Here is a 26,977-nt window from a genome sequence, read left to right as displayed (position 1 = left end):
AAATTTAAATTGAATCAATAGCATGTAGATCAATTCAAAACAATAAATTAATCACAAAAAGAATTATTAAAATGTAATACTCCCCTGATTAAAGAATAAACTCTCTTTAGCGCAGCGTGAAGAGCATGCTGATAACGTGTTGTAGGTATAATTTATTGAACAATTATGGAGGCCATATAGAGAGAGAAGGTGCGGCATAGAGAGAAGAAGAGAGAGACGTGTAATTGTGGGTGTGTGTTATTCCACTCCATTGTGCCTTTATTTATAGTAGTAGGATAGGTAAAAACATTTCCTTTTAGGATTACAACATTTAATAGATAATCTACTCCTAATAAGAATATAAGATACATTATCATATCTACTAGAATTTACACAATCATATTCCTATTTCAATAGGACTACAACACTTTCTTATTTTTCACGAACTTTCCACATTCCAAGAAGATGACTACATAAAAAAGTAAACGCCAAAAGAAAAAAAAAATAATGCCAAATAATCAGAAGGACTCGTCAGGAGGCCTCCACTGATAACGAGTCTTGGGGCTTCTTGTTTATATGCTGCGTTCTGGAGTTTACACTAAGGGGGAATATTGATGAAAATGATTTGAAAATTTTATGTTTTAACGATATAATAATACTAAGATTGACTTTTTAGTGTAAAAATATGATTTTTTATTAAAGTAAACAGTAATGGAAATTTTTTTGTTAAAATTCCCAAAATTAAAAAGCTTATGAATGTAAAATTAGACGAAATTTAATGGGCAATATGTAATTTATACTTACAAAAAAAGATGCGTGAACTTTTAGGCCTCGTTTGGCATGCCGTATAAGACCACCGGATAGTATTAATAGTACGAAACAGATGTTTGGTGAACTTTGTATTAAATAAGCACCGGATTATTTAATCCGGGCCCACTCATTTTATACTCCTCCCACCCGCTTATTTATCCCAACCAAAACCTCGGTATAATTTAGTCGGGTCATCTCTCTCGCTCACTTCGTCCTCCCTCTCTCTCGCTCACTTCGTCCCCCTCTCTCTCGCAGCACTCTCCTGGCTCACTTCGTCCCCCCATTGCTCCGCCGCTCATTCCTTCCCCAATAACACCGACCCCCGAACCTCCACATCTCCTCCGCCGCTCCCAGCAACCCAACTCTTTCGTTATGCAGAATTCTCAGAACTCGAGCTGCAAAACGCTAACTTTTCGAATTGGGTTTCTCTAGGAATTGTAGAGAATTATAGGACTGGAGATGTTTTATGAGTTTTTAGCTTAATTGTTCCCTGATTTTGTTGATGGATTTGGGCGATTTGGGGGTGGGACGGAGAGATTTGGGACAACTTTGTGGCTGCTGGGTTCTTCCTGCATTTGACAACTTTGTTTTTTTCTATTCTTTTTCTTTTCCAGTAATCATCAAACTGGGTTTTGGGGGGGGGGGGGGGGTGCAGAGAGATCTGCGACTGCGAGAGAGGGAGGGAGTTTGGGGGTGCAGAGAGATTTGCGAAAAAAAAAAGATGATTTCAATTTTTTTTTAATTTTTTTTTAAGTTTGATTTCTCTTATCCGGTATAATACCAAACACAGTATAAATAATACGGTCATTAATCTGATACTGCACCAAACGCCCGATTAATTTAGTCAGTACTATCCGATGACTATTTATCCTATCCGACAGAAATAGTCAATACAGTCCGAACTGCTAAACGAGACCTTATTTCTTTCTTATTTTTCACAAACTTTCCATATTCCAAGAAGATGACTACATAAAAAGTAAACGCCAAAAAAAAAAAAAAAAAAAAAATAACGCCAAATAATCCGAAGGACTCGTCAGCCTCCGAAACCCCCAAAATCGAAAGCCAAACGCGGACTAAACAATGCCGGTGTTCAAAACTCCGTTCAACGGTTACTCCGTCAAGTTCAGCCCCTTCTACGAGTCCCGGCTCGCCGTCGCCACCTCTCAAAACTTCGGCATCCTCGGCAACGGCCGCCTCCACGTCATCGACCTCTCTCCCGCCCCTCTGGGCCCCGGCGTACCCCGCCAACCAATCACCGAGCTCGTCTCCTACGACACCGCCGACGGCGTATACGACGTCGCATGGTCTGAGTCCCACGATTCCCTCCTAGTCGCCGCCATCGCCGACGGATCCGTCAAGATTTACGATACCGCTCTGCCCCCGGCCTCCAATCCCCTTCGCTCCCTCCACGAGCACACGCGCGAGGTCAGCTCCGCCGATTACAACCCCACGCGCCGTGACTCCTTCCTCACCTCCTCCTGGGACGACACCGTCAAGCTCTGGACCGTTGACCGCCCTGCCTCGGTTCGAACCTTCAAGGAACACGCATACTGCGTCTACTCCGCCGTATGGAACCCCCGCCACGCCGATGTATTCGCCTCCGCCTCCGGCGACTGCACTCTGCGCGTGTGGGACGTGCGAGAGCCTGGATCCACCATGATCATCCCCGCGCATGAGCTCGAGATCCTCGCGTGCGATTGGAACAAGTACGACGACTGCTGTATCGCCACGGCGTCCGTCGACAAGTCGATCAAAGTCTGGGACGTGAGGAGCATAAGGGTTCCGATCTCAGTGCTCAACGGCCACGGCTACGCCGTGAGGAAGGTGAAATTCTCGCCGCACAGGCAGAGCTTGATCATGTCGTGCTCGTACGACATGTCGGTTTGCTTATGGGATTACATGGTGGAGGATGCGCTGGTGGCGCGGTACGACCACCACACGGAGTTCGCGGTGGGCGTGGATATGAGCGTGTTGGTGGAGGGGCTTCTGGCCAGTACTGGTTGGGATGAGCTTGTGTATGTTTGGCAGCACGGGACCGATCCTAGAGCGCCGTAAAAGGGTAGTTTTCGATTTCTGATGGTCGATTTTGGCTATGATAGTTTTCGAAATTGTGAATTTTGTGATTGCTGCAATGCTGTTACTGAATCATCCTTGAACTTGTATAGAAGATTTAATAAAGCAAGAAGCTTTATGTTTGCTTGATAAAATGCAGACCCACCAATCTTTACCTGCATTGCATTCTTGATTGCGGTTTTCGCTATTATCGGATAATCACCTGTTGTGGTTTAGTGTTTGTGATATGATTTTGTGGTTTGTTGTGCAAGATGCAAGTGATAGACATTGCGATTGGTACTCGTAGCGGATTGCAGGTCAGAGCCTTGCCGTCCTCCATGCTTTTTATGATCTGATATTTCCGATTTGGTATGCAAGTACATTGTTGACACTATCAGCTTAGAGTTTGTTTGTTGCTTGAAGTTGGAGCTGTTGATTTCTCTTTCTTCTTTTATAGACACTTTGGCTTGGCTTCCTGTAGCAGTAATCTTGCTCGAATGCAGTTTGAAAGATAGTGACTCATCAACTATTTACTTGTACTGCCACTGTAAAGTAATTTTGGGCTGATTCGCTAGTTGGTCTATACCACTTGGTCTTTGGGTAGGTAAGCAAGTGGTGCAAATGATCTGCACCTAGTCGAGAAAGCCCTTTTCTGCCTTCTGGGCTTGGGCTTGGGCTAGACTTCGGGCCTCTCTTTTCTTTTTGGGCCAACTCCCTTTTGAGCCCAAAGTGTAAGTTTTAACCCAAACACATATACCTGCCATTCAACAACATAGTTACTAAGAATTATAGTGGTTGCTAGTAAGTATATCACACACGCACAAAAACACATATACCTGCCCAACATCAAATAGAAGCCCTGAGGGTGTCTCCCCGGTGCGGAGGGAATGTGGACGAATCAACAACACGTAATGCGTTGATTCCCTTAACACGCAAACCGCCATCAACCACCTTCCCAACAAGGCATCCGCCGTGGCAATGCCAATACGATGCCACTGTATCTTTACAGAATTTCTCGAAGGATGCATCATCTGTACGGTTGTTTGGCAAGGGTTGTCCCAAATACTCGAAACCTTCTCTACCCTCCGTTTGCCATACTTTATATGGTTTTGAAGTTTCTGTCCTTAAAACATTGCCTATACTTTTCATACCGGCTACACAATTAGCAAGGTCCGTCGAATCTGAAAAGTAGTTGAATTTGACATTTGGAGGGATTGTGACATCAAAAGATGAATTCAGCATGAGAGAACCATGAGACAAAGGTCCTGGAACTTTGCTAAGAAAGTGAGCAAAAGTCGAATTTGGAAGGGGATAAGAAGAACTAGGAAAAAGGCTGTAAGCCGGAGTCGTATATGGCGGGAGCGAGATAGAACATTGGTAGAAATTGTTTGTAATGGCTAGACTTGTCACAATAGAGGGCTCCAATGGATCATTTGGGGTCAAAATGTTAATGAAATTGCGATGGTTGTCATACATAAACTGCCCAACATCGGGAAGATCAAGAACAACTGGGATTTTAAGAGATGATAGGTAAGACTTTGGGCCAATACCACTAAGTAAAAGAAGTTGAGGAGACGCAATTGTCCCAGAACTTAATATGATTTCTCCTTTATCGTGTACAAGTGCCCGATGAGACCTTCCATTAGAATCCCTATATATAACTCCTGTAGCTGACAAATCTGCATCAAAGAAAAGCTTATAATCAATACTCGAACGAATATAGAGAAATTGTATTTGCACTTGGAGTGTCTAACCCTACACTCTCTTTGTTAATGTTTTAAGATAATAAATATTAATTTTGGTGTCCCTTTTAAAATAATACAAATGTAACATACTTGTTGATTTCTTAGACAACGTTGAGAAGATGATCTTCTCTACTGTGGCATGAACTGCAACTTGCAAGTTGTTTGGGTCTCCTTTATTAAGCAGTTCATCAGCTGCATGTCTCGTTCCATTATTGTCAAAAGTTTGAACCTGTAAATCTAGTTCCTTCTATGTGATCTAAAACGAATCCATTGTTTGGATCATATCCACCAGCCTCCAAAAATGCTTTTTGCGCAACAGATTGCCAACCACCGACCGAATTATTTGGCCTACCCACAATAGTGTTTTCAACCCACTTATATGTCTTATTAACCAAATCCATGTCCCATTCAATTCCTGACTCATTATAGAATGATATGTTAGCTCGAGCATGGACACCGGCGTTGATCATGCTCGTGCCCCCGAGGATCCTGCCTCTTTCGGTAGGAATGACATCTTCAGACATGATCCCTTGAACCGGTGTATTTCCATCATCTTCTTGGTAGAGATTGTATAGAAACCCATCTTGATTCAATAGGTTCGGATATGCTGTAGGAAGGCTGCCCCTTTCTAGAACGAGCACTGAGTATTTTGCAGATAAAGTTGCTGCCAATGGACACCCTGATGTGCCCCCTCCAACTACGATGTAGTCGTATTTTTCTCCTAACGGAAGATCAGTAGCATTGTACACAAATTTCAAGTAACCAAAATCTGCATAATGTGAAGAGATGAAGATTTTCGTAAGTATAAATACATGAAGTAAACTAAAATCTATTCACTCTTGGTTTTCTAACATCGCCGGAGTAATTTACCGTGAGCATGAGGAGGGGCTAGCGAGTGAACCCCTGATTGAAGATGAAGAACAAAGAGGAGTAACACCAGTAGTATAGCTCACATTGATGATTCCTGCATCTGCATGTTTTCAAAACCAGATGGACTTACGTATGTTTTACTCTATACAACTCAAAACCAGATCGATTATGTATATATACACAACAAAATTAGGCCATTAATAAAAAGTCAGCATCGTCCACTCAGAAGTTGCAGAGCAATTAGAAAACCACTAATTTTTTTCAATGAGGCCTGCGGGGGATGTCCACTCCCTAGTTGGAATGCTGACGAAACAAAATTTGTAAAACGTACGATATTATGGTGTAATTCATCCTCCACTAATATTGCTGATTTTCCTAGTTCTTCAGTGGCCACTTTCCTAAATGCATTATGCATTTGGATGATGAGCCAAATGTAAGAATCCTATGTCGACTCAACTACTTAGGATAAAGGAGAAGTAATAAGTTGGTAATACAAATCAAATAGAGTTTGAATACATGTAAAGCTACATCCATAATTGAGGAATACACTTCCAACGTGCATTTGAAAATAGGCACTAATCACAACTACTCCATACACAGTTGGATTGGGTGTGCAACGAGGGTGAACAACCAACCCTCCACGATAGATGGAAGTTGGCTACCATTGCATCTACCAAAGACCACTCACACGATGGTGAGAAAGACTCATAAGAGGAGAGAAAAGCTCGCATAAGGACATTGCTGATTTTTTAATTTTTTTTTTTCCAAATGATATCAGGAAGGGGAAAGATCACTGACACGGGGAACGTCAGAGACTTAGCAGAGAGAACCCTTTGTGTAGAAATTGCAATTTCAAACGAAGAGAATTTCTTGTTGGGTTGTAGACGGAGTCTGTCAATGAATTTCTCACTAGATATGAATATGCTAGGAATTGCATTTCAGAGGAGACTTACCAGATTGGAGTAAAGCTCCAACCTTTAATCACCAATCAAAAGCTTCTTAGTGCCACCTATGCACCAGTAACGATCTACAATACCAACTTTAGCAGACCCAACACTTTATCTGAAAAAATCAGGCCAACCCAGATAGAATCCAAGGCAACCCATTAGTTATTTTACAAAACAGAACTACCCAATAATCTTAAGGCTGCAAATTTCGTGGTTTAATCCACAAAATAAACGGAAAAACTTTAAAGCAGAGCAAGCTCCGGAACTATCCAGGTTGGGTTGAATGGGTTTGCTGATATGAGCAATGTGGAGTTCAGGAAGACTTCCTAGTCTAAGAAGATGCAAATGCCCCCCCGGGGGGGGGGGGGGGGGGGGGGGGGGTAGTGAAGTCATGTGATGCTCCTTCTGCTTTGTATTGGTGGAAGAATGGAGTTGTGACTGGTGTCAAGGACCAAGGCAGTCGCGGTGTGTTTCAAAATCATTTATTTCATTAGCTAGCTAGTAAGTGCATTTCAATTATTTACAAGTTTATTTGAATAGTTCTGAGTATTATTGTGGTGAAAGCTTGGACTTTTAAAGGTCAGATATCGCAAATGTTGTTTGGGCAGCAGTGCGATATTTGGGTTAGGTGAGTTGGTCAGGACAATATCATTCCCTTACACTCATGTTCAAATCTCCTTCCTGTAAATTTGTTGTGAAAAAAAAAGGGTTAAATATCTCTTTAGGATAGATGCACTACATATGCATAGTTAATTAGTTGTAAGCTTGTTGACATACATCTTTTACTCTAAATAGGCTTCACACTTAAAGCTCATGAATTGATGAAAAAGGTTTCTAAAAAAGGCCATCTTTAGTGATTACCTTTCACTGGCTTCTGCTGTTTTACTGAATAAACATGTTTCTAAGGGAAATGATAATAGATAATACTTTTCCTCTTCCTCAACTTTGGAAAAGAACGTTTGTAGTGTTCATATGAAATGACATATCATCCGCACTACTTGAAGTGACCTAGAAGAGGTACTTCATTAGTTATCATTTTACTCCCCATTTCTCTCAGCTGGGCAAGATGCACAGTCCGTACCTTCCTTCATGATGGCAGCGCCAACTTTTTTGAACGGAAGAAGCTGCTAGCTAGTTGCTGCTCCTCAGAGGGCGGAGTGACCTTGACAAAAATGCGACCAGTTTTGGGAGACTATAGTTTTCAAGTTGTAAACCATTAGAACAAAGACATCAACTTTTGTGCGGGACTTGACAAACATGGTCGAGATTGGTAAGCCAGTGAAGAAGCCCAATTCTGACCCAATTTACAAGTTCTTCTCCGTAGAATCACCTTTCTTGAGTGCTTCCAGTATTATTATTGTTATTATTATTACTAGATCCGTAAGCTCCATACAATGCCTTGCTGACGAATAACATCTCCCACAGAAACAATAGAGATAATACTCTTCATGGTAATTAACATCGATGTTTTTTTTCTTTTTCAACATGTATTTGTAGTTTTTGCATCATCACCTTCTTCATATGCTTAGGGAATGCCATTTTCAGATAACCAGCATTGGCTCTCTCACTCTTTCGATTCCATTTTGGCGTAGAACTTTCCTCTTCGCTGATGGTTTAGTTACCCTGTGCGTCCATATCTAGTGCACATGCAGTAAGGTCAGCAGTTCATTAAATCCTGAAATATCAAAACCAGGAATGAAGGTTAGGATTCCAAGATGTTATTGGTCACCAACCTGCTGCAAATTTCCACTGAGGTAAAATAGAAATAGTAGCAAGCCAAATAAAGAAATAAAAAACGGCAAACAGATTTTCCAATGCGTAGCTATTGGTCTCGAGGTTAGATCCGAGAGAACTGCATGCAAAAATCACATCGATCAGATACGAAGTAATATCTGAAGTAAAATTAATTTCAATGCGCGCAGATCCTATAAGTAAGAAGATCTTCAATAACCGACAACGAAAATTCTTTGTTGATGTTGCCCTATCCATTACAAACCTTAGATTTTTAAGTCCCTACCAGAAACAATGCAAAAGCTTTCACGGAAAGTCTGTTGACTCCGCCGTATCAGACTGAAAAGCATCAAGAAATATCCCAAAATCGGAAACCTTTGTATCTGACGGATTAATAGGGCACAAATCATTTAGGGCTGTGATTTTAATTGGAACAAACAATCGTTGCAGTAAAAAGTACTAGGTTTACGTCCATTTTGATGACTTTGTCAAGCAAGTTGCCAGCAAGTTGACTCTCTCTTTGCATAGCTAAAAAGTACCAAAAACCTCCGATTACCTAAAAGACCAATGAGTAGTGAGTTAATAATCGCACATGATTTGAGCTATCTTTTGTTGTGATATGATTAATTCATATATATATGAACAAGACTTACATGACTAGCAATGATGTAAAGAAAGAGATTGAATCCACCTTAAAAATCCATGTCAACAAGAGATATTTATCAATTCCTATTCCAATCTAGGTTGTAGGAGAGTATTGAGTTCTTTACATGATACATTGACACATCCCGGTCCGGAGTCCACCACATCCCGAGCCCACTCCACGACCGTAGCACGATATTGTCCGCTTTGGGCCCCGACTACGCCCTTACGGTTTTGTTTCTGGGAACTCACACGAGAACTTCTCAGTGGATCACCCATCATAGGATTGCTCTCGTGCGCTACTCGCTTAACTTCGGAGTTCCGATGAAACCCGAAGTCAGTGAGCTCTCAAAAGGCCTCGTGCTAGGTAGGGATGAGAATATACATATAAGGCTTACATAATCCTCTTCCCTGGGCGATGTGAGATGTTACAATCCACCCCCTTAGGGGCTCGACGTCCTCGTCGGCATACTTCCGGCCAGGGATTGGCTATAATACCAATCTGACACATCCCGACCGGATGTCTACCACATCCTGAGCCCACTCCACGATCGTAGCACGATATTGTCCGTTTTGGGCCCCGCCTACGCCCTCACGGTTTTGTTTATGTGAACTCACATGAGAACTTCCCAATGGGTCACCCATCATGAGATTGCTCTCGCGCGCTACTCGCTTAACTTCGGAGTTCTGATGGAACCCGAAGCCAGTGAGCTCCCAAAAGGCCTCGTGAGTTCCGATGGAATCCGAAGCCAGTGAGCTCCCAAAAGGCCTTGTGCTAGGTAGGGATGAAAATATACATATAAGGCTTACATGATCCTTTTCCCTGGGCGATGTGAGATGTTACAATCCACCCCCCTTAGGGGCCTGACGTCCTCGTCAGCACATTTCCGGCCAGGGATTGGCTCTGATACCAAATTGTCACATCCCGGCCCGGGCTCCCACCACATCCAGGGCTCGACTCCATCGTAGCACGATATTGTCCGCTTTGGGCCTCGACCACGCCCTCATGCTTTTGTTTTTGGGAACTCATACAAGAACTTTCCAGTGGGTCACTCATCTTGGGAATGCTCTCACCCGAGCTCGCTGAACTTCGGAGTTCCGATGGAACCCGAAGCCAGTGAGCTTCCAAAAGGCCTCATGTTAGGTAGGGATATAAATATACATATAAGACTTACATGATCCTCTTTCCTGAACGATGTGAGATGTTACATACATAGATACGAATAACCTGTGGGACATATTGTAACAAAGCAAGAGTAGTCATAAACTCCTTGGCACGCAAAGAATTCGAGCCCCTTGTTTTTGGAAACAATATAAATGTTAAAACATGGCTGTCATAGCAGTGGTAAAGAGAAATAGGAAAATTCAGCAATTGTTTAATTGATAGGATAAATAAATGGTACGTTTTATTTTAATTCGTTCAATTGCTTTTTGTTTTCATAAAATATTTAGAAGCATTTTTACTCAGCATCATTAACTTTAGGATATGCTCATTATTCTCTTCAAAGACTGTCACATAGAAATCACAATAACTCTGGTTAAGACCAATTTTTTTAATTATTAGAAAAGATTTCTTGGGTTAGGGGTGAACAAAAACGGATTCCTGAAGAGTAGTATTTTAGTTAACAAAAAAAGAGTCATATATTCTTTTTTCTTTATAAAGTTTATGTTATTCGTTTGAAGAAAGTAGAAAAACCCAAGTAAGAATGGTTTATACCCAATGGCTTTTAGGGTGCAGTCAAAAGTAGGTATCCGCAATTTGAGGGCAATCCCTTAAATCAAGAGAAAAGCAGATTGACAATGTTCATAACTGAACCTACCATGTTATGTTATGCATCTTTTACTTTTTAGAGACGAATCGAACAAAAGATTCTACTTTGTTGGTGACCAATTTCAAAACCGAACTTCTTTGAATTTGTTGACAAAACTCTTGCATCCGGAGAAAATTGGATTGAATATTTAAATATAATTAAAGGTGGAACAAGTGTTGGAGAGTCGCATCATCACATGCCAATGGGTCCTCCAATTGCCACACTTTCACCATGAGTCATTGAGTCCATTATAAATAGATCCAAATTATTCGATCCAAAAAATACTATTTCGGTTTTGTGATAGAAAAACTTGAAAGCGCTTTTAAGAAATACTTTCAAGTTTTTTTTTTATTGAAATTTTTATTTATAAAAATGATGGTATGGCTCTAACAAAATGGCTTCAACTAAAACAAATTCATTACGTGCATACTTGTATTTTAATGAACGTTCCGAAGCAAGATTTTAGCCTAAAATCTCATCATGCATGTTTTGTTATTTGAAATGAGAATTCAATATTATGATTTTGATATTTTCAGTGTTTATTAACATATGGATATTTCACCTATTCAGGGTTTTAAACTTCTCCGTATCTCTAATCATACATAATTAAAAAAAAAACTACTGTTTTTCACACACCATCCTATATACAATAACTGAAAAACTAAGAATTCGATTAATTATGGAAGAGTAATTGATCTCGATGCCATTTATATTCTTCTAAATATTTAATTTTTAATTCATAACTTTTTTTCGTTCTAAATAAATAAGTATATAAATATAATAAAAGGTGATTACTATGATACACATGCAATAATTTCCAAAGATATATAAATGCTACGTGGACAAAGAGTCATGGCTGAATGCTTAATAAACAAGTGGGTGAGTCCACCAATTTTGGCAGAGTCAAAGGAGCTTGGATGAGCAAGTCGCAACTGTCACTGTTTCCCAACCGTAACGTCCGTGATCACATCTCCCTCTCCTCCATCGCAATCGCATGGCCTCCCCAATCTCCATCCATCCCATATCAAGAAACAAGTGGTGCATCAATGTCAAATGTTTTAGTAAGAGTGGGTAACAAAAATGATATATCATGTACTATGAGATAAGTATACAAATATCGTGTAGCATTTTAAAAATCACATTTTACATTCTAAACTTTTTATATTAAAAAAGAAAAATACAGAAAAACGTATAATGAGATTTTTAAAATGTCAATAACACTTCTGTTTAATTAAATAAAATTGTATCGCTGTGTAGTCGTGTTCATAACATACTAAAAAATGGGTCCACGTATGGGAAGAAGAAGAAGGAGCAAAATGATCGATCCAACGAAAGTACTGTACAATGTTGTATTTACTTTTATCCCCTGCATGTGTTTAGTCTTCGTCCATGTCCGACACTCCATACACTTTTTGAAAAGTTAAAAAAAAAGGCACACTCTCACCTTCTTCCACCTCTCTCTCTCTCTCTCTCTCTCTCTCCTCATTTTCTCTCTCTAACTCCTTCCTTTCTTGGCTCTTTATTTTCTTTGTTTGCACTCATTCCCCACACTACACGGCATCATTCTCGGAGCCCAAGTATCATCAGGGCACACAGGCTCGAAACAATCTCTCTCTCACAGAGAGAGAGAGTCTCAACTCTCACAGGTAAGCCTCCTCTCTTATCTTCTTCAATGGAGAGTTTTTGATAAATTTCTCAACTTTTTGATATACAACTTCAATGTAGTGACAACTGGTGTAAATTAGGCATGAATTTAAATTCTGGGTTTTCTTCGAAACATTCTGGTATCGCTGTTTCCCTTTGTTTTGAGGTGGGATGATGTTGGTATCAGACCAAAAAAATATGAACTTTCTGATGTACAACTTGAAGTGACCGATGGTGTCAACATTAATTTAAATTCTGGGTTTTTTGTTTGGAACATTATTGTATTGTTGAGTACTTAGAGTTAACGGAAGACTTAGAGAAAAACCATTGGCGTAAAACCGAGCGTAGTGGCGTTCTAGAATTCATATAGTGAATCCAGATAAAGATTTGTATTTGTTGTGTTGTTGAATTAGGATGATGTTGGAATTAGACGAATTTGGATTAGGATTCATAATAAAGTTTCTTCCTTTGGCACACATTTCAAGGTTTCATTCTGCTTATCAGATTTTATTGATTGGATAGTTGGGAGGGTTTGAGGTCGTTGAAAAGGTTAATTTTATTCACCAGAAGAGCAGTAGTAATTCTTTTGGTTATGGGAGTTTGTTAGAGTAGGTAAAATTTAGTTCATCTACTAAATGCTTTTCTGTTATTTAGTTAGAGATATTTGATCTGGCTTATCTGTGTAGGTGTTGAATTTTTTCTGTAGTTTTTGTGTGTGTGTTAGTTGATAAAACTATGGATTGTTACAGTAATTTTAATCCTTTTCTTTTCAGAGTTGATTTAAATTCGGATGCGAACGGATTTACGATGATCTCTTCTGCCACCCCTGTTGTTGAACTTTGAACTATAGAGGGATTAAAGAACATTGGCTTGATCGAAATCAGGATATATGGAGGAAAGGAAACTGAATTTGAATGCGCCTTTTCTGTCCGTGAGACGAATTACTGCAACACCAGTGATCGCAGATGGAGAGAAAGAGAAGATAATGCAGAGGCCAAATGGGCGGCATACTCTTCCTTCTTACAAATCAGACTTTCGTTTGGACCAGGTGACAGAACCGGTTGCAGTTCCTTTTCATTGGGAGCACATCCCCGGAAAAGCCAAGGAAGACAATGAGGCAGAGCTTCAGCCTACAGAGGAGGCTTCAGTCACTCCTAGGCTTTCCCCTGGAAAGCTTATAGATGTTAAAAAACATAATTCAGAAAGGGACTATGGAGATCAAAATGCGGCTAGATCACCGCACTTTAAAGCGTATTCTTTGAAAGAAAATGTAAAGGAATTGAAGTGCTCGAAAGATGTAACAAACGAGAGAATGGCCTTGGAATTACAGAATGAGGATGATGTTTATTCGGATGCACTTGAGACGATTTCCCCTACAAAGTCTTTCTCATTGAACTGTAGTGCAAGTTGTCTGAGTCAATCTGAAAGTGCAGATATAAAGCCATCTAGACCCTCCGCTATTGATCCACAAACCCGGGATTTCATGATGAATCGATTCTTACCTGCAGCCAAGGCAATGTCTTTGGAGACACCTCACGCTGCAAAGAAGCAGCATACAGCTGCACCTGAACCGCCAAGAAGAATCACGAGGGTAATCCGCCGTGAGGATACGAGGCCCTTACCTAAGGAACAAGGATCTCAAATGGAACTGCAACACGGACAATACGAAGAGGAAAAGGAAAGTGAAGGAGAAGATGACGATTACGATCCCTCTGGCTCTGTTTCAGCAAAGGGTTGTGGGTTGTTTCCCCGGTTGTGCTTGCGAAACTCTTTATGCCTCTTAGGTCCAATTCCAGGGATGAAAGTTAAGACCAGGGATCTCATGTCTTCGTCCTCCAAGGTTGCAAGACCAGAAAAATCTACTTATGGTCGGTCTCACAGCCAACAACTCAACAAGGTTGTTTTAGAAACTATCACATCTCTAGTTTCGTTTATTTATTTTCCGATAACAAAATCATATAAATTCTGACATTTTTGTATGATTTTAATTAGCATGCTTGGGATGCTGCTTATAAGCGCAAATCAAACTGTGGAGTCCAATCAGGTGAATTGCTGAAGTTGGAGAATAAGAAGGCTGGTGAGTCCAATCGCTTTACTCATTCTGGTGATCTGAAGAAAGGTAGGTCATCTCCCTTCGGGAATTCACGAAGTGCTTGTATATCCCCCTACCGGAATAGAGTACCTTGTGGAGTCAAATCAGCAGAATTTCAGAAGTTTGACTATAATCAGGCTGGTGAATCCAGTCGCTTTACACTCGCCGGTGATCTAACAAAAGGTGGGTTATCTCCCTTGAGGCATTCACGAAGTGCTTGCATATCCCCCTACCGAAATGGAGCACATTGTGGAGTCAAATCAGCTGAACTGCAGAAGTTTGAGTATAAGCGGGCCGGTGAATCCAGTCGCTTTACACACTCTGGTGATCTCAAGAAAGGTACACTGTCTCCCTTGAGGCATTCACGAAGTGCTTGCATATCCCCCTACCGAAATGGAGCACATTGTGGAGTCAAATCAGCTGAACTGCAGAAGTTTGAGTATAAGCAGGCCGGTGAATCCAGTCACTTTACACACTCTGGTGATCTCAAGAAAGGTGCACTGTCTCCCTTGAGGCATTCACGAAGTGCTTGCATATCCCCCTATCAAAATGATGCCCCTCATGGAGTCCATTCAGCTGAACTGCAGAAAATTGAGTATAAGCAGGCTTGTGAATCCAGTCTTCTTACACATTCCGGTGATCTAAACAAAGGTAGGTTATCTCCCTTGAGACATTCACGAAGCACTTGCATAACCCCCCATCCGAATGAAGCACCTCGTGGGTTCCATTCAGCTGAAATGCAGAAGTTTGAGTATAAGCAGGCTTGTGAATCCAGTCGCTTTGCACATTCTGGTGATCTAAATAAGGGTAGGTCATCTCCCTTCAGGCATTCACGTAGCACTTGTATATCCCCTTACAGAAATGAAGCACCTCTTGGAGTCCATTCAGCTGAACTGCAGAAGTTAGAGTACAAGCAGGTAAGTGAATCTAGTCGCCATACACATTCCGGTGATCTAAACAAAGGTAGGTCATCTCCCTTCAGGCATTCACGAAGTGGTTGCATATCCCCCTATCGAAATGAAGCACCTAAGTCTCCATTTCCGGGAGTAGGATTTCTTGGCGTTCCCAGAGAAGAGAGCACCAAAGCCAATAGTAAGTCCAATTTGCATAAAAAAGGTGGTCACAGCTTTCAGGAAGTAACAAGCCATCAACGAAATATACAAGGGCCATGCTCTGAGAGCCCTATCGTTGAGAAGACGCTGTATGTAGATACTGTAAATATTGGCAAACTATCAGATTCGAATTCCAGTTCTTTCGATACCAAAGAACAAGTCGACTGTGCTGATGAAATTTTTGATACCTTATTAAAGAGAAGAGACATGGAAGAAACTTCTTCTGCAGAATCTCCGTTTCAAGACATCAAATGCCTGAATAATTTCGAGGCTGGTGGCAAATTGGAAACTGAAGTATTCGAGTCTGCTGATGACAACTCATCTTCATTATGTGACATATCACACTTCAAAGGCCAAATAGTTGCTATGAAGGACTCTCTGCTGGGAATTGGTCAGGAAATTGAGGCCTCTAACTATTCAAACTCTGATACTAATGGAAAGCTGGATACAAAAAGTGGTCAGATTATAACTGTACAGTCTCCTCTTCCCCCACCTCTACCAAGATCACCTTCCGAGTCTTGGCTTTGGTCTACCCTTTCGTCAATTTCTTCACGAAAGTCATTTTCACATGCGCATACTAAAAGGCTGGAATCGGAGACATCCTCCATGAGTACCAAGTGGGAAACCATTGTCAAAACTTCCAATTCGTGTAATGATCATGTGCGCTACTCTGAGGTAATAATCTCACCATCTTTCATTCTCACATAATTTTGTATACAGTAGAAGTTTTCTGTGACAAAGGCAGCTCTAACATTTTTATACCTTGACAGGAATTAATTACTCGTTTTTCTCAGCAATCCTAGAGTAAGATTTGCCCGGGTCTTCCAAAATTTTCTTTTTGTTTTGCTGGCTTCATCGGAAGAGTTGGTTTGAAGGTGATCTGAGGTAGCTAACTCGAGCTGGCCAATTTATTTTTGGAGGTTCTCTTCCTCCAATTGTTTTTGCTACTGTATACCAGATAAGCAACTTGGGTTTTCAGATTCTGCTTTCTGCTTTTTTTTTTTTTTTCCCCTGTCTACAGTTGAGTTCCTCTTACAAATTCCTTGTAGTTGAAGCAATTCCCATATCAGTAGCTTTTAATGTGTTGGCTTTGATATTTTTAGGAAGTCAATCACCCTAAAGATGATCATTCATTTACATTTTGCTACTGATTATTAAAATATTTGTATATTTCAGGTTTGTAGTTTCTTTGCTTCAGTAAAAGTATATGTATATTTCTGTGTTGGATTGTTCCTGGAGCTAGAAAGCTGAGATTCCATCAGCATTTCATTTGTCCCTAGAAAAATGAATTCAAAGACATCCCCCCGCTCTTAAGCTACAGAAGGCCCGTCTAATTTTCTGGACTGTTCGACTACCAGACAATAGAAATTATGAATCCTTTGGTAACTTTTGAGAGCCCATTCTTGAGTGCCTCAAATGTTGGGTTTCATTGAAAGTATATTCGAACAAAATCGCGTCATACGCCAATCTATGTTATAGTACGAGTCAACGAGGAGTTTATGCTTTGGCACGTTGTATAAAGCACCGAAGAGAATTGCTAAAGAGGCTATTTCAAAAGTGACTCTTTCTATAGACTTTTCGACACCTCATCTTTGTGGCACAATTTATGTGCGAATGTTATAAAATAATGTGCTAAAAAAACGAGATGACGGAGAGTTCATGAAGAGTTCCAATTTAAAAGAGTCTTCTTAGCATTTCTCAATCAGCGAATAAGTCTAATAATATGATAACCTTTGTTTAGTGCGCTTATGTACTAACTAGTCACCTGCTTATTTAATACGGATAAGTTTCATTTATGCAGTTGACACCTGGATATTATTAATTGATTTATGTGTTAGAGTGAACTGGTTATACTACCAAACAGTGCTTAATTTAGAATCACACAATAATTTCTCATTTCATTGTTTAATTTACATGAGAAACAAGGACATGTCTATGCAAGTATTTTCTTCTTTTTTCTTTCAAAAGTGAACAAATCAATTAGTTTTATGTTTTCTTTTGTACGTCAACTTTTAACTCCCTTCATAAATTTTTTATTTTAATATCAAAGTTAGTCAAGCGGAATTTTCACTCCTTCGTGAGAGTTCTCATTTCCTTCGTGAAAGTTCTTCTCACCGCATGCATGTGAGTGCATCTCCCACTTCTGTTCTCCTCCTCGCTGCCACCGATCCTAGCTATGGCTAGGGTTGGTGGTAGCCCTTTGTTCCTCTTGTTTTCCTTGTCTTTCCTTTTGTCCATGCTGGTTTTTTCCTCTACTGCTGCCTTTGGTTTCCCTTCCTCAACTCCCCTTTCTTCCTTTCCTTTTCCCTCCACCTACTTTGTTTTCATCACTCCACATCCTATCCTTTCCACTTGGCTCACTCCTCCAATGCTCTCATCCTCTAGATCGGCTTCCACTAATCCACACCGTGAACACGAATCTTTGCGATTCCCTTTTAGGAGGGAGATATGTAGAGCTTCGGATTTTTTCGATGCTCGAGTGTTCTTTCCACCTTCTTGCCTTAACTTGGCCTTGTTGCCTCTGTTGCTTGTGGGTTGTTTCCTGTGAGCTTCCTTCGATTTGTGGTGTCGATCTTCGATGTGCTCTTTGGCGGTTATTGAAGCCTTCTTTTTAGCCACTTTGAGGGCTTGATTTGGCTTGCTTTCTGACAACTAGTTCGAGTCTGGCGGTCCTTCAAACGGCAGCAGCGGCGGAGGATGTTGCGGCAGAGGCGGAGGAAGCTACGCCAGAGGATGCAAGCTATTGGGTTTTTTTTCTTCTGTTTTTTGTTGGGCTTGGGTTTGTTGTACTTTGGTCCATACTTTTGTTGTTGCGTTTGTGTTGTATGTGGATCTCTCTCTTGTAACTGTGTGTTGTTGGTAATAAAACTTGCAGTCCAATTTCCAAAAAAAAAAAAAAAAAAGTTAGTCAAGCAACCAAAACGTTATGGTACTTCCATATTTTGATAGAAATGATATTTACATTAAAGTTTTATCTGATTTAAACTATGAGAAGGACTCGAACTCGGGTGTGTAATAAAGCATATATATCCTCTCTAGTTTCTAGCCAAAATGCACAATCTTTCTTAAACTCGAGAATTGTGTGTCATAATGTCATTTGCTACCCACCAATTGGAAGTAGGTGCACCTAGCTACTAACCCGAAGACTTAGCGAACATGCTTAGTACTCTTCAGAATGAAAAGAAGTAAAATTCTTGGGGCTTGTAAATTTGTGACCCTTTCGTTCATGCATGCAAAACCTTGTTATCATAATACCATTGAGGGTTTAAGGAGTGAAAACCGAAAGACTCACCGAAAAAGAAGAGAAAGAAAAACCCTAAGCTTATATAAATGCTTTTAGAACAAGTATTTCACAGTACGTTGAGAACTTTTGACACAGGCCGAGCCAAGGGGGTCTCGGGAAGACGATGGAGATATATACCTGGGAATCACTAACCAGCCTCCTCAATGCCTGGCTGGCTCCATGACATTAATTAGTATAGACTGGAAATTTGTTTGGATATACTTTTATATTCACTATTTGCACCTCAGACCAGATTAGGTCGACAACAAGAATTAAAGAGAAAGAGAAAGCTTAGTGCTAATTTCCTGTTTAACTCTTTGCCCAGTTCCATAATGATCTTCACTAACCATACGATGTCTGGAAATAATCTTCTTTTCCTCATAATTCTCAACTCTTTGGCCCAGACCCAATTCCAGTTGTGGCATCCATTCTTTGTACTTCGAAAAATTTTCTTCATTCAGCTGTAACGAAATTCCGGTAGTAATTAAAATGAATAAGAATTAACATGTACGGAATCAAAATTAAAAAGTAATGAAATGTATAATATATATATATATATATATATATATATATATATATATATATATATATATATATATATATATATATATCAATAGACTAATCTGCAGACTGTAAAGCATACCTCAAACCTAAATGGCGACTTGCATTCGGTTTTGTAGCAACTGGAATTGGTGATAGAATTGTGTGTGTTTGATGGAAATTGCCTTACGTTTCTGCTCTCTCCAAGGTGCCAGTTTGGTGGTCTTAAATTGTGAGATTCCCCTATCAACCTTGGTGTGGTGTGCATATGATGCATTAGATGGTCAGATTGGGAGCCATGACGATTATCTGACCAATTGATTTTGGCAGCTGGTCTTCTTTTAGCCCTCCATTGTTGTTTGTTAATCGTTTCAAATGGAGGCCTTTCCTCAAGAAACTTGCTAGGGTTTATCGGTAAAGTTTGCAAGATTGTATCTATAGATTTGTTCGAGTTGTTGCCTTTTGCGAGTTCTTTGTTTAGTAGAGAACTTGACCTAATTATAACAACAATAGAAGCATGATTGTAGTGCCTATAGCTAGATAAAAGAGAATAGTTACAATACCAAAAAAATACGTACATCATTGGTCACTAACACTAGTCATGACACGAGATGAGGTGGCTAAAGTCACTATCAGTGCCTAATGATTATTACCAAGCATGTTTATTATAGGTAACTAACGGCTTTAGCCACCTCATCATGTGCCAACGATGTTAGTGACAATTTATGTTGATTTCTTTTAGTGTTAGTGTGTAATGTATATATACCTTGAGCTAGCTTTAAAATCTGGCTGTGATTGGCTATGACAGTCGTGTGGATTTGTTGCTACAACGATGCCACCGTTGTCCATTCTAAAGTATACATGTCGACGAGGCTGGTTGGTTGTTTGGTGCACCATGCAAGATATGTAATCCCTTCCATGCTTGGATTCGTGGTTTTCAGATAATACTGCATGCACCAAAAATAGGATTTGCATTCATGGATAAATTGTTTCACTTTCTTTTCCATGAACAATATTTATCACATAAGGACATAAGGACTTGGTATAAATGACAAATTCCGGAAGTTTTTGTTTGTAATTTAGACTACTACAGTTTTAGAAGAACTATTTTAAACAGAAAAAGTTGTTAAATAACTTAATCTTGCTAATTTTATACTAAACTCAACGATGATATCAGATCAACCTTTACCTTGGCCATTCCCATCAAGCTTCTTACTTCTATACATCTGACAATTGGAAAATGCATGATTGGGAGGAATTAGTAATTTGGAAAAGAAAAGAATTAAGTCTATCAGGATCTGATTAATTAGAAGGATATGATTATTTTGACAAAATAATTATTTCCGAACCTGCAAGTGACTCTTTACATGAGAAATGCTAAGTCCTCTCACATTCATTAGCTTAAGAACTAATTTAGGAGTTGCTCCTGCATCGATACGAAAAGAACAGAAACATTATTAACGTAAAGAGGACGTAATTAAGTAAAGTAATAACAATAATAATGTAACTTGATCTTAATGTTCCTATATAGTACATGGTTTTTTTTTTTTTCTTTAAGTGTTAAAAGCGATTTCAAGTTCGAATCCATACTCTCGATAAAAATTCTATCTACTTCTAAACCTTATTATTGGAGAGACGCGCATTTAGGGCAAGAAAGTACTGTTCATCTTGATGTAAAAGTGTATATACATATATATGATACGTATCTAGCTAGAAACTTACTATCTTGGCCACCCAGTCTTTCAACAGCGTGCACAAAAGAAAGATGGAGTTGAGGTGTCCACCGAAGACGAGGCATTTTCGATCTCACATATTGCCTTACTTTAACTCTCCGCCCTTCATTTCCTTCACTAGAGATATCATTATCTGAAGCTTTATTCCCTTGGCCTCTTTCTTCATTCTCACTACTTGCTTCTTCATTCAAATCGAAGGATGAGAATTTCTGGGACGATCCCACTGATCCGTTTTCTACTTGTTCCTCGCTGATCTCGTTACTCTTCTCAGCTTCCTGATAACCAAATTCTAGCTCATCCATTATGTCTAGCTAGCTGCTTAGTTCCCCAGAATGATTAGTTTCCTCTTTATCAGCTAGGTCCGTGCGTTGCTGAAAATTAACACCAACCAGAAGTTAAAATAGTGGATTTCACTAGAAAAGAAAAGGGAATTAAACTATTGTTAATTGGTAGTCTAGCAGTATTTTTTAATGCCACATGAGTGAGATACAACTACTGATATATTTCCAACTCTCCTGGTTATAGCTAATACTATATGTTCTTAGTCATCCTGCAAACATATTTGGTAAGATGGGGATAGAGAAAATAACATTTTTTTTAAGAATAACTTAAACAGAAACCCTGATTGGTGGACATGATTAAGAAAATAAAGATCGAAGTTATTAGTGTGCTGACAACAAGAGTTTCATATAATCATCAACATGTTGACAAGAGTTCAGCTATTATTGCCCGTCTGGAATCAATTAACAAACAAGAAAGAAATTAAAGCTTTACCTCTCATGTTCCAATGTTTAATGATTCCCCCATTTCATAAATATATTCATACAAAAAATGGGGTTTTGTTATGATTAATTGTTGAGAGAGAGAGAGATAGATCGAGAGATCTTAATTTTTAATTAGCAGTAGATCGAAAATCATTGTTTACCGAAACTGAGTTTTTAGGTTGCAAATAATGATCCTATCTATCCAGTAAAAACAAGCTGATAACAATCAACTTGTTTACCCAAAAAAAAAAAAAAAAAATTCAACTTTGTCTGATTAATTAAGGTTAATTAGTTCTCAAAGAAAACATGCTGTTTATGATCCGTGTAAACTAGGGATGAGAGACAACGATCGAAAAATGAAGAAAGATAAGAGAATAATTAATAGACACTAATCATGAATCGCAATCATTGTCTTCTTGAAAAACTATACATATCAATATATCATTACTTTGAAAAATTTTGGAAAACAAAGAGAAATCAAGGGAGAAAAATCAATCAAGTATACTAGCTTAAGTAAAGAGTACTTTGCAATTCACTTTCTTTCCCCCAAAATATAAACACCATTGGTGGTGAGAGTAGCACTTGCCTCAATCCTTCTTCCGAGTAATCAAACATTTTTTCTATAACCGATGCCTAGATGCAGTGAGGGAGGCGATTGACAGAGATGCGTAAGTGTTTCTCGGTTCTGCGAAGCTTTTGTTTGGTTCCAAAGAATCCAAACCATGGAATTAAGGTCATTCAAATGTAGATATTCCAAGACTTTCGTGGCATAAGAAAGTTAATACTTAATACTCACATTATGGATACAGATCATGCCAGTGCTGCAACTTCCTTGGAATATTGTTGGAAATCATGTGAGTCCTCTCCCACCCTTTTTGCCTCTCGATCTCTATTTTTTTTTTTTTTTTTTTTTTCAGTTTTTACACTTGTGTCCTTTTAAAATCTCTCTCTCTGAGTTGTGTGTTTGTGTGTGTGTGTCTCTCTCTCTAGCTCTCTCATAGACACAATATGCTCGTTGCTATCTTAATTGTCTTCCACTTGACCTCTGAGGAGACTCCTCTCTAATCTATTGGTTTATTAATGATAATCAACATTTTGTTCTGTTGAGCAAGTTTCATCTAGGTTAATGTAATCAACTAATTATTGATTGTTTGAGAAAGAGTGAGGTGGGGCCTCTATATGTCATCACTCATCACTCTCCATTTTCTTTCCCACCTAAAATTGGACTTTTCCCCAATATCAACAAGCAGCTGTTTTCGTGTGTCGTGCTTAGGTTTTTCAATTTCCTTACATTATTGGTAAGGTTGTTTCATACAAACACTGGAATTTTGTAGGGGGCCACATGCATGGTGATTGAGAATTCTTGAGATTGAATAGTGGTCAATTTTGGTGGGACTTCATGCGCCTAATCAAAGCTAACACAAATGGCAGGCATACATCGATCAAACTTCCTGCAACCTAATTTCCAATTGTGCAGATTGATTTCACACGGGTTAATCGAAGAAAGTTGAGAGAAAATATGAAGAGTAACTAAACTCTTAATTAATAAGCATGTGCAAAGCTTTTAAGTTTTTAATATGGAGTTGACACTCTCAATAGGTCTGTCCCCTCTCGTGTGAGTGTGTTTAAGCCTAATACAAGAGTAATACGTATTGGGTGACATGAGAGCAAGTGAACTGTCAATTCAACATGTGAATCAATATGCTCTAATACCATGAAGAAACTTAAAAATTTCATCATAAAACTAATTAACAATATGAAGAGTACCTTAAAACACAATAAAATCCGTTAATTCCTCAAGTTGCAATTCAATTTGCTATTATTAATCATACATGCATGCATTCACATCTGCAGACAAATTAAATATACTTTAACCAAAATGAATGACTATTCTAGAAGTTGAAAAAATGACTTCAAATTCTACGTATATATTACTATAAAATTAAGAAAAAAAAGAATATATTACAGATATGATGTATGTTTTTGCATTAGTCCAATGGCATATATGAATCGCCTTAGGGCATCATCTAGTCAAAATTGTTGGCATTACTTGAACAGAAGATAGTGAAGCATGCATAAGTTCATGATGATTTTGTGGAAACTTGTCAAACTTGATCCTTTAACGTTGCTGAGAAAAGGTGCTGATATCAAGGGAAAGGGGGTCATCACCTACCTTTTTGACTAGGTGCACTTGCCCTTATAGGAAATACCTGTTAGTGGAAGAAGCTAGTCTCGCTACTAACTCTATTGACTACTTACCGTATAGCTAAAAGTCATTTCGATTATGTCTTCTAGGAGAGGTTAAAACTCACATTTGTCACTATTTCATGACAAATATCTGCAACAAATAGTATATATGCTTACAAAATAATACTTAGCCGTCCCTATTGACAACAAATCTACTTGTTCGCCTTGCAAAATGAGTGCCGTGGCAATCGTATTTAATCAAGATTATCATTTACATGCAGATGGCTGCAAGAACGAAAATCAGAAGCAGATGATGATGATGAAGATGATGATGATGATGATGATGACATTCCAATTGGAGCAAAGTTAGAGTGCATGCTACCAAATTAGTTCCACATCTTAAAACAGACCAGCTGGCGCATAAGTTACGTCTTCGCAAAAACTCTAATTGTCAAACGCATATGTTTTTAAATATTTTTGATGTTGGTAGATTATGAATATATAAATAAATAATAAGATTAATCATTATATGAATGTGTAGTTCAACTCATTGCTGTTAGAGAAGGATCCTTGTCAAAGGGAATCGTATCTCCTAAAGTATAGAAATCAATATTATAATCTAATTCTAATTGTATTTTTAATTGTATCCTTACTTGTACACCAAGTATACACAATTATATATAGGCATTTGTGCTATGAATATAATGATCAAGATTATAATTTCTACATGATATGAGAGCAATTTAAACAAATATGGTGAACTTTTACTAAGGCTTTTTTTATTAGCATTCCACATAATGTTGAATACACCACACATAAAATTTAATATTAAATCACTTATATATCTAATATGCAATGGCAATTTTAACTTCATAAAGTTAAATAAAAAATCTAAATACACCCCAAATCACAACTTTAACATGTATATCCTACAATTATTTTTCTTCAATTCTCAAAACCAATCTCATCCTCTATTGTAGTACAAAACCTAAAGTAATGAAACTACAAACATGTTGATCACAACTTTAAAGCCCAAGGATATTGATCAATAGCCTCCTGATTTTCATTCACCGTACCACTACAACTTCATCTCTGTATGAAATCAACAAATTTGCCTTGTTATGACGATTTTCACAAAGGGGACTCAGAACTTGAGGATTCTCGTTATGACGCTTCAAATTACACCCAAACAAGAAGGGAAGGAGAGGAGCGTCCAAGTCAAGCTACTCGCTTCTTTGGCTGTGATATCAAAAGCTCTTGCAGATGCACATATGATTGGTTGTTTTGTACATACAATGAAATTCTTCAATCCAATGATTCATGGAGGCATTCTATCAACCCCACATTCTTCTTCAACCCGGTTTCATTGAGTAAAAAGAATTTTTTTTAAAATGTGGAGTGGAGTGTAGGTAAAAAAAATGTGGGGTGGATGTTGAGAGTGTGGGGTGTAAGGGTATTAGAAGAAAGTATGTAGGATGTATTAAGATAACTTTTAATTGAAAAAATCAATATGGGGTGTATTCAACAATATTTGGGGTGATAATATAATAAGCCTTTACTAATCTCTATTATCATTTTCTCTACAATCTAAAGTGGTTTACTTTCCAAGACGCCCAGAGAGAAAGTCGGACTGTTGTGTGACAAAGAGGTCCTCCTTATAGTCTTTGAAAAAGAAGAGGAATCATCTCAAGGAATTGGTTAAGTATAATGCTTTTGTCCCCGTGTGGGGTCCCTATTATCATTCATGAATTTTTGCTCGTCGAACATTATAATTTGAACTATTTTTTTTTATTACCATCTGAAGTTCATACCTGTAAAATATCTTTTAATTTGGAAAGCGTTTAATCATTTATACATATTAAACCAATTAACGATTTTATTAAGTAACATCCTTATGATGAACCATCCATTTATTTTGTGCATATAAATGGCTAAATAGGTCTCTAGATTGAATAAGTTTTTGTATGTATATATGATCTTTAGATAATGATAAAGAAAATAAATGGTTCTAATTATAATGTTCGGATGGTAAATATTCATTAATCATAAGTGGAGTGACAATTAAATTATATGAAAGAGACAAGCATTATCCATTGGTTAATTTGACTGTTTATCCAAACAAAATTTGGGTCAAGTTAATTAGCTAATCGATCGATTACAATTGAATAAAACAAACCACTCAGTCATCAGCTTCTAAATTAACCTAATGGGACGGTCGTCCTTTCCGACTTTCAATATTATGAAAATAAAAGCATTGGCTCTTTTGTCTTCACGTATGCATGGCATGGGGAGTTGACAATTTCAATTTCTTTTTAATCTTAGAAAAGAATCTTTCATTTAGTTTAATTAAATGTAATTTCTCTATTATATTCCAACACAATCGAGACGTCCAACCTAACTAAACTCACATCACTCTGCAATTAAAAATGGATATTGGATCTTAATTTAATTTAACCAGAAAGGAGAATCATGTCTGGTTATACTAATTTAATGGGGGTTTAATATGATTTCATGCAGTTCGGGTATTACTCTGTTTGTTTCTTATGATTGTTTGGAGATTTCACATTTCATAATTTTGTTTTTGGATTTAGGAATCGATCATTGACTCTGGAGAATAAGTGAAAACTAGCTGACCAAAATAATGTTGTTTTCATGCAAATGCCTTTTTCTCACCGTTTTCATATAATATAAGAGGAATTTCGATGTAACATTGTTCAACGATGGGCACATGTAACATTTTTCTTATACAACATGTAGTTGGACCCATCTGTTGATATGTTGATTAGCTTTTTTTTTTGTCTTTTTGGTCGGAACATTGATTGATTAGCTATTCAAACAAAAAGTATGCAATTCTTTATGGCGGAAAATGGGAATATAATCATTGTATAGTCTAAGATAAATTTTGGTCATAGCAGCCACATGGTATATCAATTCACTTGTGTTATAACATAAATTTTATATGATTTTCGTGTTATTTTATCCTTTTGCACATCTTTATTTATTTATTTTTCTTAATTTTGATTTGATTTGTTCAA

General features: G+C 38.4%; 3 protein-coding genes and 2 pseudogenes across 6 annotated transcripts; 2 read left to right on the top strand and 3 right to left on the bottom strand.

Annotated features, from left to right (window-relative positions):
- The first annotated feature begins 1,752 nt into the window (after positions 1–1,752).
- Positions 1,753–3,370, top strand: LOC126585432 (peroxisome biogenesis protein 7). The gene is made up of 2 exons (XM_050249864.1): positions 1,753–2,848; positions 3,114–3,370. The coding sequence occupies exon 1, from the start codon at positions 1,870–1,872 to the stop codon at positions 2,842–2,844; it is 975 nt and encodes a 324-aa protein (XP_050105821.1). The 5' UTR covers positions 1,753–1,869; the 3' UTR covers positions 2,845–2,848; positions 3,114–3,370.
- On the bottom strand, positions 2,880–5,556 carry LOC126584543 ((R)-mandelonitrile lyase 2-like; annotated as a pseudogene).
- Positions 5,557–7,331: 1,775 nt separating this feature from the next.
- LOC126584542 (cyclic nucleotide-gated ion channel 1-like) lies at positions 7,332–8,943 on the bottom strand (annotated as a pseudogene).
- A 3,051-nt stretch (positions 8,944–11,994) lies between these two features.
- Positions 11,995–16,664, top strand: LOC126585430 (uncharacterized). The gene is made up of 4 exons (XM_050249859.1): positions 11,995–12,233; positions 13,005–14,128; positions 14,224–16,110; positions 16,206–16,664. The coding sequence occupies exons 2-4, from the start codon at positions 13,121–13,123 to the stop codon at positions 16,236–16,238; spliced, it is 2,928 nt and encodes a 975-aa protein (XP_050105816.1). The 5' UTR covers positions 11,995–12,233; positions 13,005–13,120; the 3' UTR covers positions 16,239–16,664.
- A 2,069-nt stretch (positions 16,665–18,733) lies between these two features.
- LOC126585431 (uncharacterized) lies at positions 18,734–22,792 on the bottom strand. Of its 4 annotated transcripts, none has more exons than XM_050249860.1 (8): positions 22,552–22,792; positions 22,342–22,448; positions 20,981–21,362; positions 20,608–20,684; positions 20,448–20,484; positions 20,025–20,205; positions 19,362–19,752; positions 18,734–19,179 (listed from the first exon to the last, which is right to left on the bottom strand). In XM_050249860.1, the coding sequence occupies exons 3-8, from the start codon at positions 21,291–21,293 to the stop codon at positions 18,991–18,993; spliced, it is 1,188 nt and encodes a 395-aa protein (XP_050105817.1). In that variant the 5' UTR covers positions 21,294–21,362; positions 22,342–22,448; positions 22,552–22,792; the 3' UTR covers positions 18,734–18,990. The 4 variants fall into 4 exon arrangements, with proteins under 4 accessions (XP_050105817.1, XP_050105818.1, XP_050105820.1 ...); XM_050249861.1 differs by having other exon boundaries at positions 22,563–22,792; XM_050249863.1 differs by lacking the exon at positions 22,342–22,448.
- Between the last annotated feature and the right edge of the window lie 4,185 nt (positions 22,793–26,977).

The sequence above is a fragment of the Malus sylvestris genome, chromosome 10 (assembly GCF_916048215.2).
Source record: "Malus sylvestris chromosome 10, drMalSylv7.2, whole genome shotgun sequence".
Classification (NCBI taxonomy): domain Eukaryota; kingdom Viridiplantae; phylum Streptophyta; class Magnoliopsida; order Rosales; family Rosaceae; genus Malus; species Malus sylvestris.
This window is presented reverse-complemented; position numbering and strand designations above follow the sequence as displayed.

Bases quoted from the DNA above. Each gene is read 5' to 3' on its own strand.
- LOC126585430 (XM_050249859.1), top strand. From the start codon at position 13,121: ATGGAGGAAAGGAAACTGAATTTGAATGCGCCTTTTCTGTCCGTGAGA. The intron at 14,129-14,223 runs GTTGTTTTAGAA...GATTTTAATTAG, and splicing joins ACAGCCAACAACTCAACAAG to CATGCTTGGGATGCTGCTTA. The intron at 16,111-16,205 runs GTAATAATCTCA...ATACCTTGACAG, and splicing joins ATCATGTGCGCTACTCTGAG to GAATTAATTACTCGTTTTTC.
- LOC126585432 (XM_050249864.1), top strand. From the start codon at position 1,870: ATGCCGGTGTTCAAAACTCCGTTCAACGGTTACTCCGTCAAGTTCAGC.
- LOC126585431 (XM_050249860.1), bottom strand. From the start codon at position 21,293: ATGGATGAGCTAGAATTTGGTTATCAGGAAGCTGAGAAGAGTAACGAG. The intron at 20,485-20,607 runs GTTCGGAAATAA...TCCAATTGTCAG, and splicing joins ATGTAAAGAGTCACTTGCAG to ATGTATAGAAGTAAGAAGCT. The intron at 20,206-20,447 runs GTAAAGGTTGAT...TGGTGCATGCAG, and splicing joins GCTTGATGGGAATGGCCAAG to TATTATCTGAAAACCACGAA.